The following is a 13,797-nucleotide window of genomic DNA, read 5'->3' as shown; positions in this document are numbered from 1 at the left end:
GAGGGCATTGCTGTAGTCGAGGCAGCTGGTGACGAGGGCCTGAGTAACTGTCTTTCTGGTGTGGGTTGAGGATCCATCTGAAGATTCTGCGGATCATGTGAAGTGTGTGGAGGCTGGAGGATGCAGCTGCATTAACTTGTTGTTTCATGGTCAGTTGCTGTCCAGTATGATGCTGAAGTTGCGTGCGTGGTAGGTTTATTTGTTTGATCATTTGACGTCAGATACTTGAAAATGCGTTATTGGCTCTATAAAATAGGTCGACAAAGATTACTTTTCTTGGCATTGCAGGGTAGGGGACCACATTGCATTACAGTGAGACCACTCCAAAAACAAGTTCCTTAACCTCATAGCTGCTATTAAACATCTCTCCCCAGTGCTGCGCTGTCCATTGGAACTAGTGCTGAATGGACGTCCAATGGTCGTGCGCAGCACTGGGGAGGTAGTGCTGCCGTCGGCCAATGCACCGAGGCAGCACTTAAGGGGCTAATGAGCATGGCAAAGCCTCACTGAGACATTTAAAAGAACTCTGCGTTGAAAAAAAGAACAACAAAAAAATTTGGTTTCTTTAGACAATGCATCTTTCAGATAAAGAATACAATCTGTGAGAAGCAGTGTAATTTTGAGATGTAAAATAGTCTCTCATGCACCGCAATACAAGCACTGCCCGAGAGGCCGAATGATGCACCAACCAGGCGATAGCATGAGGTGAAAGAAAAATAGTCTTGTTGGTGGCGCCAAAGACTAATCTGTATGTTTAAAAGCTTTGGCAACTATAGGCTTTGCAGGCCTTGCAGACAGCTTCACTGTCATGCCAAACCTAAAAAGTCGAAGTGGGGCCAACGTGGTGGTTCTCGAGGTCCAATTTGGCACAGGGCTGGTTGTGAGCTGTAGCGGAACTAATGTATCTACATTATTAAATCAGTCTTCACTTCTGTTTTCCTGCCCTGTCTCTCTCTAAACATCAGTATCCTTCTGGTGCCATATTTTACTTTGAAAACATTGTTCGAGCCATCCCTACACCCACCATTTTTTTTTCTTCTGCACAATTTACGTTTCCACTTTAATTTTCACCAACAAGCCTTTTAGGGGTGAAACACCAACACAATACTTTTCTTAGTAGTGTTTTTCTATAGTCCAATGTAATCCCAAAGAAAGACACCACATCCAACCGACACGTATACGTACACTTAAAGTCCGAGAAATAAATGCAAGTAAAATCCACAACTCTACAACTGTAGTAATTACAAATCTCAAGACACATCTTTTAAACGCAGCTACTTCAAGTCAAGAAATTTGGTTTTGCCCCAAAAGCATTGGTTACAGCTTACCTTTTCTTATAGGCTATAAACTGGCCTTAGTTTGTCTTTTGTACAAAGAAATGAATGGACAGGTTAAATCTCTCCACCTGCAGTCTTGGAGATCCTTGAGCCCACTATATTGTGGATAAATTTCCAGTGCTTGGCCAGAGCACACCAAAAAAGTAATTAAAGTCTGGAAAGGGGAAGTCGTCAGATGGGATTAGGGGAGGGGGACATAATGCTGGCAAACCCCTGTGGAGAACCTACAGACCCAGGAAGGACAGCACCAATTGGATACAATGAAGATTTCAGAGGTGGGTATCTGGGCGCCAAGCGATCTAAAATTATGTGCTGGATTGCAGGTGGAATATGCAGTATCATATTCTCAACATTATAGATACCTCCCAGTCCAGCGTGCACTATTTAAAGACTCAGCGCAGCTACAATACATAAAAGACGAGTCCCCACTAGCGTTCAGGTTGTTAGGGGAACCATTATACATGCACTCCATATCTCTCATATACTGAATGCTTATCAACAATACACAGCAACACTTACACGATTTAAAATTAATTTAGAAAGCGAAATAGGTATGATAGTCAATGGGGACTGTGAGCAGACATTTTGATGCCCACAAGACGTTGCAGTAAAGGCAGGATACAGGCTTGTCCAATTAAATATATATTGCATCGTATATACTGCACACAAGTACAAGATCTGGAATGATTGGACACTTTGGATGTCCCCAAGGCTGACATCAGATCGGTACTTTTCCGCATAAAGGAAATTGAGGTGTTCCTCAGTAAATGCAGACATTCGTCGAGCATAGACAGCTCATCTTTTACCATCCAGAATGGCCATAGAGCGTCGTCCCGCTTATCTTCAGGTTTCCAAATGCTTTTCACTCTTTTGTAAACCACATCCAAAACCTCATCTGACTTTAGTGCTTCCTTCCATGTCTCCTCTCCTATGGTTTTTTGTACTATTGCACACACCTTTTCCTCTTGGTAGTCTTCAAATTCCTCTTCCACTTTTCCCTTCGATTTGTCCCCATCATTTTCCCTCACCAGTCGTGACAAGCAGTCTGCTGCAAGATTTTGTGTTCCAGGGACATATTCGACACGGAATGTGTATTCTTGGAGACTTACAATCCAGCGTCTAATCCTGCTAGAGATCGCATCCAGGCCCTTCTTGCCGAAAACTTACACTAATGGCTTGTGGTCCATTCGAAGAGTGAACTTTGTGCCCCATAGGAAGTCTCTGAATTTGCCCAATGCCCAGACCACCGCTTGGGCCTCTTTCTCAATCACAGAGTAATTGCTCTCTGACTTCTGTAGAGATCTTGAGGCGAAAGCTATTGTTTCTTCTCCACCTGTTCCAACTTGGGTGAGGACCGCCCCTAACCCCTTCGCACTTGCGTCGGTGGTGACTACTGTCACAAGATTGGTTATGAAAGACTTCAGGCTGGGTGCTTCTGCGAGTGCATTCTTCACGTCTTCAAACTCACTTTGGCACACGTCACACCATTCGAACACTGTGTTTTTTTTTTAGTAGCTGTCGCATTGTAAATGTCCTTCCTGCAAAGTTCCTTATGAATTTGCTGTAGAATTCCAGCATTCCCATGAAGGACTTGATTTCGTCCTTACTCTTCGGGGGCACCAAGTTCGTAATGGTGTTCTGGAGCTCTGCTTTCGGACGGATCCCCTCTGCTGTCCCAAATAATTTAGTTATTTGCAGCCAAACACACACTTTTCCCTTCTCACAGTTAATCCTTGCGACCTAAACCTGGTCAGCACTTGTCTCAACCTCTTGTCGTGTTCCTCATGGTCTTTGGCGAATACTAGCACATCATCCTGGTAGCATAAAATGCCAGGGATCTCTCTCAAGATGTTCCCTAAAGTCTCTGGAACACGGCTGCCGCCGATACCAAGCCGAACGGCATCCTCCTGAACTTGAATGCGCCCATGGGCGTAACAAACGCCGTGAGTTCTTGCGACTCTTCGTGCAGCTTGATCTGAAAATAGGCAGAGGTAAGGTCAAGTGTGGAGAATACCCTTGCGCCATCTAGCATGCTCATCATCTGGGTGATGTTGGGCAGTGGAAACCGGTCGACCACAACCTCCTTGTTCAAAGCTCTACGGTCAATGCGCAACCGGACCGATCCATCTTTTTTCTGGGCTGCTACAAAAGGCGCTAGCCACTCTGTCGCTTTCACCGGTTCGATGACTCCTGCTTTGCACAGTTTCTCTAATTCAGCCTTCACCACTTCTTGGATGGCAATGGGTAGCTTCCTTGCCTTGGCTACCACAGGCTTTGTGTTTACCTTCAGTTTGATCTTGTGGCAGTAATTCTTCAAACATCCAAGTTCTTCTCTAAATACTTCTTTGAACTCAGTCACCAAATCTTCCTTTGACACTTGCACTTCTTGTATTAAGATTTGGGGATTGCTATTTGGATTGAGATAGACCCCCAACTCCTTCTGTGCCTGCCAGCCCTGGATGTTGTCGCCTACTGTAGATACATAAACCTTGGACACTGTTGTCCTGTCCCTGTATTCAACTGTGTCCCAGAAGTAACCCTTCATAGAGATGGGGCGACCAGCATACCCCCCGGGCCTTACATCCATCCTTCTCAAACTGATCCTCCCCTTAGACACCCGTGAACATTCCTTTGCACTAATGATTGTTATTCTTGAACAGGAATCAAACAATGCCTCTACTTCCGTACCCTTTACCTTTATGGTGTCTTTAGGGCTGCAGACCTGACCTTCACCTACTTGCACGACTATCTCGTCACATACTGTGTCTGTCCTGTCTTTACTCTGTTTACCAAATCCCTGTCCACTCCTGCAGTATTTCCTGAAGTGACCTTTCTTGCCGCACTTGTTACAGGTGAATTTGAGGGCAGGGCACACCTTGTCGTTGGCCATGTGTCCCTGCTTTCCGCATCTATAACAGGTACCCTTGAATGACCATCCAATTTTTCTCTCTTTCTGCTCATTACCTACCATTTTCTGACCCTTGACCACGGACACAGCCTCACATTCAGTCACCACTTCACTTACTTTGGGTTTCTCTTTGTTTTTTTTCTCACCACTGTCCTGTTTGATTTCACTGACGCACTGCAGCATGTGTTCTACCTGCTTAGCAACTATCAAAACTTCCCTCAGTGGTGGGTCATCTTTCAACCCTAACTCCTCACGTACGAGCTCCGTCCTACACGCTAACACAAACTGGTCCCTGATCCTCTCCTCATTGGCACCTCCAAACTTACATGTTGCCGCAAGTTTTCGTAGATCAGACACAAAATCTTCTACAGACTCCCGTTCCTTCTGTACCCTTTTTCCAAACTGGTACCTCTCCATTATAGTGCTAGGCTTGGGAAGGTAGTGCAAATCTAATTTTTTTAGACTGATTTCTACCTCATTCAGGCCTCTCGCTTCCTGTGCCCCCAGTTCTGGTAGATGATCCAACACCTCTTCCCCCTCTGCCCCAAGGTAATATGCTAATAGGGCTACCTTTCTTTCTAACCCTAGATTGGGGCCACACACCGTTGCATAGTTCAAAAATACTTTCTTCCACTTTTTCCACTGTATAGTAGGCTCCCCTGGGCTAGTCAGAAAGAATGGTGGTGGAGTCACACTTTGCATAATGATGTTAATATTACGTGCCTACTCTAAATAAGTGGAACGTGTTTTTTTGAGATACAACCAGGTTTAGGAGTGGGAGCCAAGTTACATTTCCATAGTGGAAAATTCACCTATGGTGAGAGGTTAGGAGCAGTTCTTCCTTTTCAGAATAAATCCGACCAATTTCACATACACTTTTTAAAGGTGCATTGACTTTCAAACCGCTAGGTGGCGCTGAAATGTCCACTAATCTAGGCTTTCTGGAATGTAGTAAGGGATCAGATTTATTTTTATTTATTTATTTTGAAGGTTTTATATAGCGCGGACAAGACTCTTACAAGTATCAGAGCGCTTTACAAGACAAATGTAAGAAAGAAACCAAAATGTAACAAAAACAAGAGATAGGTGCAACCATGGTACAAAACTTAAGCATGTAAAGTCAGTTATCTTGACGGAACAAATGTCAGCTAGTTGAGGACAAATACATAGATAGATAGGAACAGTAAAGCAAAAGCTAGCAGAACGGACAGGATCACATGAATTGAGCCAAGAGGATCGCTTTCACTTCTTTTTTGAAGGAAGCAGGGGATGGGTTTGTTCTTGTTTCCGTTGGCAAAGCGTTTCAGATCCTAGGAGCCATACCAGAGAATGAGCAAGAGTATGTTTTTTTCTTGGCAAATCATTGTGGTTTTAGAAGAAGTGTCTTGACACTCCTGGAGGTTCTGCTGCCAGCAGAGAGCTCCAGTTTCTGAGCTAGATAGAACGGGTAATTGTGGTGAAGGGCTTTGTGAGTCATACAAGCGATTTTAAGATTAATTCTAGCTTCAAATGGTAGCCAGTTAAGGACTCTAAGGTCAGGTGATATGTGTGAGGTTCTCTTTGAGCCAGTGATGAGTCTTGCAGCAGAGTTGATAGTGGCTCTTAATGGGGCTGTCGATGATCTTGGGAGGCCGCATAGGGTTACAGCACCGTATTCCACTCTAGGTATTACTAGGGTTTGAACAGCTTGTTTGAAATCCGAGGCTGTCAGAAAGGGTTTCAATTTTTCGCAAGTGGAAGTTGGCTCCTCTTGTGGAGGCACTGATGTGCTTCTGCATCTTTAGATTACTGTCAAGAATTATCCCAAGAGATTTAGCTGAATCAACGATGAGCGGTTGAGAACTGTTAGGTGCTTCAGCTAGTCAAGGGTAGTGGGAGTTTTGTTGGGGGGTGGCAATTAGGAGGAATTCCGTTTTGAGGGGGTTTAGTTTCATAATCGGATTGGAAGTTGGAATTTAGTTTTCATAATCAGATTGGAAGTTGAAATGTACGTACAGTTGGCCACACTGGGCATATAAAGTAACTTAATCATACCGAGGTACACCCGCCTCGTTAGCAACTTAGTTGACATGGTACAAGACATTGCACGTGGATGGGAAAGTCACACATATAACTCAAGAATCTGCTATAATTAATCCACCGCACGGCACGCCCCATCACTAGGCAAGATTTCCTGCCATTGGCCGAGTTGCCCCTGATAGGCCCCTGTGGATACTCTGGCTGAACCTGGAGAGTGTTAATAAATAGTTATTGTTTTCTAAAACCTGGAAACCCAGAACCCCTCTTAAGAGTCTCCTCTCTGCCTGGTCGGTAGTGGTAATGATCCACTTAACTCTTCACTCGAGAACACATGTAAAGCGTCCATGGGCGCGAGGACTGGTGCATCTAGAAGAGAGCATTGTGTTTATTTCCTTTCAGACTCCAAAGTCTCATCTAATTTGACTGCTGTAGATTACTGCCAGTTGTTGTCTACCCACGCTGCTACTATCTCTCCATTACTTGCCCACACTGCTACCGCTGCTAGCTTGCTGCCTGCCCAACGCCGTAAAACCGGAGTCACCTGGGGAGTGAAGCTGGTCTCACAGACTAGAGATTACAGCTCCCAGGACCCGTAGCGGTCCTGCACACCTGTGGAGCAGCGGCGGGAGGCGCACAAAAGGGCGACAGGCTTCCCGCAGCGCGGGAAACGTGCGTGCGTTCCTGGGCCGCGCCCGGGCAAAGCCTGGGCCAAGGGCAGGCCCGTCTGCGCTCTTCAGAGCCAGAAGGAGGCCGGGTAGGGCCACATTATTGATCGGGCAAACTGGAGGATCAATGACTGAGTCAAGATAACGACAAGATACTGCTATTAAATTGCCCTGTTGTACAGGGGTTCTTGCATTGTCCTGTGGGACCTTAACATGAGTAGAAAATTTACACCTGGGCATGGAGTTGTGGGGACTTTGGACGCCTTCTTGAAAAGGGTGGAATCCGTTCTAGTACACGAAATTGAACTTACGGAGAGGAGGCTCTCCCTAGATCGCCAATGTCCTTTGTTGCGAAATAACACACCGCCCATACTGCCACCCCTGAGCCCGGGGGAGAGTGAGGAGATTGTGGAGGTTCCTCCTCCCTTAGGTGACTCGGGTGCTATAGATCAAGGTCCATCAGCTCTGATACAGTCAGTAACTAGTGGGAGCATCCCCGGCCACACTGTTACAACCAGGGGCCAAAAGGCTAAGAGCGCACAGGCCCATGTCTCAGCGTCTCCATCTAAGAAAAGGAAAGGGCAGGGCAATCAAAAAACAAATCCACCTACACTGAAGTATATAGGTCGGAAACCCTCCCAGCCTTTCACTGACCACGGGCAAGGTAAATCTACAATCATGATTGAAGGGGCGTGGGATGAGGGGGTAATAGTGGAACCCTCTGCAAATTTATTGACTGTCGATTCCCCTTGTCAAATGGAATTAATGTTCTCACGCCTCCTTAACCCCATAATACCAAAACTTCCTCATATTGAGGTCAGGTTAGCCAACTTGGAAACAATCCTCTCAACCCCTTCACAATCAGTACTGGTCAACCAGGGAAGGATTGAAGGGGTTAACCCAGCTAAGCAACGCATTGGGTGTAGTGGGTACGATAAGGGTCTTTTTGATAAAGGTCCATCAAATCCCACTTTAGATGTCCCTATAAGGCAGAAGATATGCCCCAGCAACAAGGAAAGTGGAAGCTTAGTGTCCTCAACACCTACCTGTAGCGGTGGTGCTGCACAAAGCCACGCCCCTCCATTACAGGGAGCATTTGGTAATTACCCTAGTGACAACATAAGCAGGGAAAATTCCACACAACCAGAGAGTGCCCCCCCACCCCAAGCTCTATGAGAAATAAGTCCCCTGCTTGTGATACAATCCAAAATACCAGTCACAAACTTACATCTACACCCTCAGGCAACACCTTATACTGTGGTAGTGGCAAATTTTCCCACATTGCCAGCTAATAATAGCGAGCATTGGTCTGCCCTGCGGAATAAATCACTTTCTTAGTACCAGGACTGAGATTAATGCAAACCTTTTGTACTCCGAATACAAGTTTGCACGTAGAATTGGCTGGGCGGGTCAATCTAGGAAGCAGCTTAAAGGAGATTGTATTGTGGTGTCATTTAGATCGCCAGACCTTGTTCATTTAATTCTGGACAGGGCTGGCTATGGGCCAGTTAGACCAGACGAGCCCGCCAGACTACCCTAAGGGCACTTTTACCCTCCTTCCTCGCAGGCTCTATCAGCTAACCTATGGCTTTCTTCCAGGGAGAAGGCGCCCTTCTAGGATAACCTTGCTAGATACTCTGTCCCAACCTGTAATCGTTTCAATGTCTTCCGTACGTTGGATGACATCGGTTGACAATCACACTCTAGGAAGTATAGGAGTTCTATTGATGGGCAAGCTAGACAGTCTGGATGCGGGGTGAGAACCCATATAAATAGGACTTGTATAACAGAAGAAGTCCAAAGCTATATACCCCATGAACAAGGTACAGCGGTTAAATCACATGACAATGTGTCCTCCTTCGGGGCACCGACTGTTCCCTTGGGCCTCCCACTGATACATACTATTGTGGGCGAGGGTATTTCAAATGGCTTAGTTTCTTGGGAACATACACTACCGCAACCTTCAACTAACCTATTCCCCAGTATAGGGCACATGGGTGGCAATGTTGCAGTTAATGTGACCAATTTGGGATTAGCTAGTTCTTCCAATGATAACACGTATCCTGGGTGAAGCCTTTTATCTTGGAATATAGCTGGGTTGCGCTCCAAGATTAGCAATTCCTTATGGTCTGAATATGCTCTAAAACAGGACATTGTTTGCCTACAAGAAACTTGGTCAAAGGAACCAATCCACTTGAATGGTTATAGAACATTTGATACTCCAGCAATGGGGGGGGGGGGTCTCATGGCAGAGCTACGGGTGGTCTTTGTAAATAAGTAAGCAACACGTTACATTTTGTTAGAACTGTCTCTCAATTGGCGTCCCCCTATTACCAATTTTTAACCTTGCTTCCAACTCAATAACTCTGGTCAACTTTTATAATAATATTTTACCTGATAGTACCCCCAAGGTGGCTCACACTCTGTAAAGAGTTAAATACTATGTGTAATGCACAGGGCCTTGAAAATATCCCATTGTATGTGGGGACCTTAACTGTGCCCTGTGCCCCTTTGAGGACGAAAGGATATGTGGTCTTAATGAGTTAGAAGGCACACATAATGCAAACTTTTGCCATCAGGGTACAGGTGATCTTTTTAACAAAGTAGTTTTCAACCTAGGCTTAGCCTTTGCCAATGATCTATGTATAAGATCTCTCCCAATGCCGCAGACCAAACAATGGTTGAGGCCACTGCTCCACAATAGACTATATTTTGTTCTCGAACAGTTTTGCCCCTAGATTACTTACATTTAAAGTTGATACAATTTCCCTGAGTGATCATTTCCCTCTATGTATCACATTGACTCCTGTTGCGACTGGCCAGGAAAGAAAGAACCAGGAGATAGATGATGCCCTGGTACACTTAAAGCTCGATCAAAAAAATGGTTATACACTCCGTTGGAACATGATAGACCCTGAGGTAGTTAATAAAACAATAATCACAAGGTGTAGTAAGGACATTGACGTCTGTCTGAACGAATTAGCATCCCCCAAGCGCATACTGTCCTCATTTCAAAACTTGTCAACTGTAGTCCGGGACATAACGTTCAAACGTGGGGGTAAAAGCCTGCCATCCAGCAATGGTTTGATTTAAATTGCTCTCTCACACATTCCCATCTGAAACAAGAACTGCACAATGTACCAAGGAACATCATTAATATTAAACCGGTGAGGAAGAACTATAGTCTGGCTCTCCAAGAAAGGAAGAGGCATGGGAGAAGCTTCCCAAAGCTGCACACTTAAAAGATAGCGCCGCATTCTGGAAAGCGGTTAAAACACTGTTGTTGACCTCGGTTAGAGGCCCAACTATCGAAGTAGCTATTTCAGAGGGTCAATGGATTGATCATTTTTCCAAAATATACAACGGGGCAAGTACTGGTATTGGTCAAGTTAGTGAAAATTCAGGACCGATTAATCAGTTTTCCAATCTAGACTTTAGTATTGACGAAGTGAGTAGTGCTCTCTCCGCAAGTACAGGTGGGAAGGCCTCTGGGCCAGATGGGATTCCTGTGGAATTGTACAAGTCCAAGTCACTCTATGGGTTCCAATAATTAATCAAATAATTAACGCCAGTTGTAAGGCCGCTTTTCCACCAACTTGGGTGGAATCGATTATTGTCCCCATATTTAGAAAGGGCGTTCAACAGGATCCACTCTATTATTGGCCCATTTCTTTTTTGGACTCGATTGCTAAGGTCGTGGGACGCATCATCATAGAACGCCTGCAGCTCTGGGCTGAGGAAAACCGAATTTTATCAGATCTTCAATATGGTTTCCGGGAAGGCCTAAGGGACTGTGGAACAGAGCCTAAATCTAGTGATATTTATGGGAAAGTATACCAGGGCTAAAAATACGTCTCTGCAGCTTTTGACTGCTTGAGGCACTCAAAGCTCTGGGAGATCATGTCACAGCTGGGGATTGATAGAAATATTATTAACTGTATCTGTCTCCTTTATAATGGTGCCAAATCAAGCGTACGATTCGGATTAGGAGGTGAATGTACTGCTGCTTTCCCAATAGGTAGGGGGGTTAGGCAAGGCTTTGTCCTAGCCCCCTTTCTTTTTAATCTTTATATTAACGTGTTAAGGAAGGCTCTCCTTAAAGATGCCAATTACTTTTCACAGATAGGCATTCGCCCAATCCCAGCATTGTTATATGTGGACGATGCTGTGATCTTGTCACGTACCCAGAATGGCCTGCAGAAGACTTTAAATAATTTCCATAATTTTATGAAGGATCTTGACCTCAGAATGAATATCTCAAAAACATTTATAATGAGATGTGGTCATGGTATTAAAAAGCGTAGGTATATCTTTGTGGAGGGAAATCGGATCACTGCCACGAAGAGCTTCTCTTATCTAGGTATCCTATTTAGTAATAACGATACCTGGTCTAAGGTTGTCGAAGCAAAGAAGCTGGCACTAGCTACGTCCGCTTTAGCCAGCTTTTAAAAAAAAATGGGACGTAAACCACCTCTAGAGCTTTAAAAAATATGTAAAGCTAAGTGTGTACCAACTGCCACCTATGGGGCGGATATTTGAGGGTTTGTAAACACCAACCCGATTAGTTGAAAACAATTTTTTAAAGTACATTTTATCGGTCCCCTCCAGTACCTCCACTTATGTTTCACACGCTGAACTGGGTCTTCCACACATATTAGACCTCATTAAAGCAGAGCCCATCCTCTTGTGGCACAGGATCTGATCGTGTGATTAGACCATCCTCAATTGAGAGGTATTACAGGATAGTATCAGCCTGGATGGTGAACAAAGGATACCCTGGGTTAAGTTTATCCAAGATTTCACGAACGATATGGGTAAACAAGAATATTTTACTAACCCTGACACTATTACCTTGATTACCAGAAAAAAGCTAAGAAAATATGTACTCTCCTACCTGGAGACCCAAAGACTATCAAGGGAGATATCTAAGCCCAGTGTGATGCAGCATCAGTTGGTTCTCACAACTTTTAGCTTGCAGCCATACTTAGCTTTTGTGTCCGGGTTTATGACAGGTTCATATTAACAATATTCAGACTAGGTACAATACATAGGCTTGTCTCCTTTCCCACATTGAATGATTGGCCTAAGGAGTTACAACCCTGCCCTTGTGACAACCGGTCGCCCCAATCATCGATACACATTGTTCTATTTTGCAAATTATACGGGGAGACAAGAAAGGTCGGGATCTTACCAATTCTACGGAAATGGGGGCTGAGACAATGTCGGCCTGCTTTTATGAAACTTCAACTCCTGGACAATGAACACGTTGCTTGGAGGCTAGCCATGCTTTTTAAAATAATTTTTAACCAGAGAAAAAGTATTGTTATCTAGAATCAGGATGTATGCTTCTTTTTAATTGACTTTTAATATGTTTTTTAAGAACACGTGATGCACTTTACATTGATTCTATTAATGTTTTTTATCTGTGCTTTTTATGATTGTCCTGCTACAATCGAAATAAAGCTTTGTTCTGGCTCTGGTTCTAGTTGACTGTCCACGCTTAGTGTGTCTGCATTGTGTCTTTTCAATGAAACACCTTGTGTTGTCTGTCACATGAACATGTGGAAGATTTTTATTCTAAATTGAAATCTGGCCAATGTATATATTTAAAGCAAATGTCAGGTCACGATTGCATAGTTAGTAGTTCTAATTCGTCATTCCTACTCTTGAAAACCGTGACGCTTCTTCTCTCCTCAGACACACCTTTCCGACCCTGGGTAACCCGGCCTCGCCGAGGATGGAGCGGCAGACTCAGGTACGCGCGCTATTTATGTGCCAAATAAAGATAACGCAGAATCTTGGATATCAGACACCCGAAGTGGGTGCAGGACTTAGATACAGTCGCATGGCCCTGCCACGGTGTGATGTCGAGGATAAACCTACTTCAAAGGCATCACTTAACCAGAATAAACCATTTATGGTCCTCTTAATTGCATTCCTTTGAAGGTACAAAGTCTGGGACTGCTCTTTTTTTTGCCACAACAATAAACGATCTCCTGAGTGATTGATGTCTCTGGCCCTAGCAACATGTGTGTTTACTGCCATGTGTGCTAACGTGAGTTGGGCGTGTCGCAGGTAAGGGCCTCAAGGCATTAACGGAAACCCGCCCTACCTGACTGAACTCTGATCATTCCAAATGCCAGAGCGTTTTATGTTGTTTCTGTCACAATCCCAATGCATGCTTGCAGTGATTTTTTCGTCATTATTGAAAGGTTTGCTAACCAAATCTTTGCTTACCTGCAATTATTTATTCCGCATTAATATTTGCAGAACATAGTTTATAACATAGCAGCTGCCAAGTTTCCAAGGTCCTCGTGTGATGTACTGCTCCAGTGCCAGTTTTTAGGACTAGGGTTAGCCAAGACCTATTAATTTTACTAAAATAAAATGTATTATATGTTTACTTAAAGGGGCTTTCAGCCACCTCTCTTTACCCATTGGTCTGTTCAGTAGCATAGCAAGAGGGGGGGTGGGGGTCACTAGTTTTGGGGGCGGCAGCCTCCCCGCCTTGCTACGCCACTGCTGTTTACCAAGGGGGGGGAGGTAATTTTAAAAAAGCCTGGGGGTGTAGAATTGCCAGAAAACCCCCCGTCCTCCTCCCCTCCCTCGCTCTTCCATGCCGCCGCAGCGGAGTGGCAAAGGCAGAGACCGCCATGGGCATCAAATTGTCTAGCTACGCCACTGGGTCAGTTATTGTCATTCACATTTGCCTCCACCCACTACAGCCTACAGCAGGGGGCAATGGATCAGCCTACCTAACCCTCCGGATAACCACACTTTGAGTGACTGCATTTTGCTCTTTCACAAGTTGCGCATCCACACACAAGGAGTTCCCGTTAGTGCCAGTGTTGCCTGATCTGACAGTAGG

At 44.8% G+C, this 13,797-nt stretch overlaps 1 protein-coding gene across 1 annotated transcript in view; it reads left to right on the top strand.

Annotated features, from left to right (window-relative positions):
- LOC147663683 (uncharacterized) overlaps positions 1 to 13,797 on the top strand; it is a 180,860-nt gene that overhangs the window by 121,691 nt on the left and 45,372 nt on the right. Inside the window, exon 4 of the mRNA XM_086950267.1 lies at positions 12,627 to 12,684. Within this exon, the coding sequence (XP_086806393.1) occupies positions 12,627 to 12,684 (58 nt within the window). The remainder of the gene's footprint in view (positions 1 to 12,626; positions 12,685 to 13,797) is intronic.

The sequence above is a fragment of the Lissotriton vulgaris genome, unplaced genomic scaffold (genome assembly GCF_964263255.1).
Source record: "Lissotriton vulgaris unplaced genomic scaffold, aLisVul1.2 SCAFFOLD_1615, whole genome shotgun sequence".
Lineage (NCBI taxonomy): Eukaryota > Metazoa > Chordata > Amphibia > Caudata > Salamandridae > Lissotriton > Lissotriton vulgaris.
Note: the sequence above shows the minus strand (reverse complement) of the source record. Positions and strands in the feature narration are given on the sequence as shown.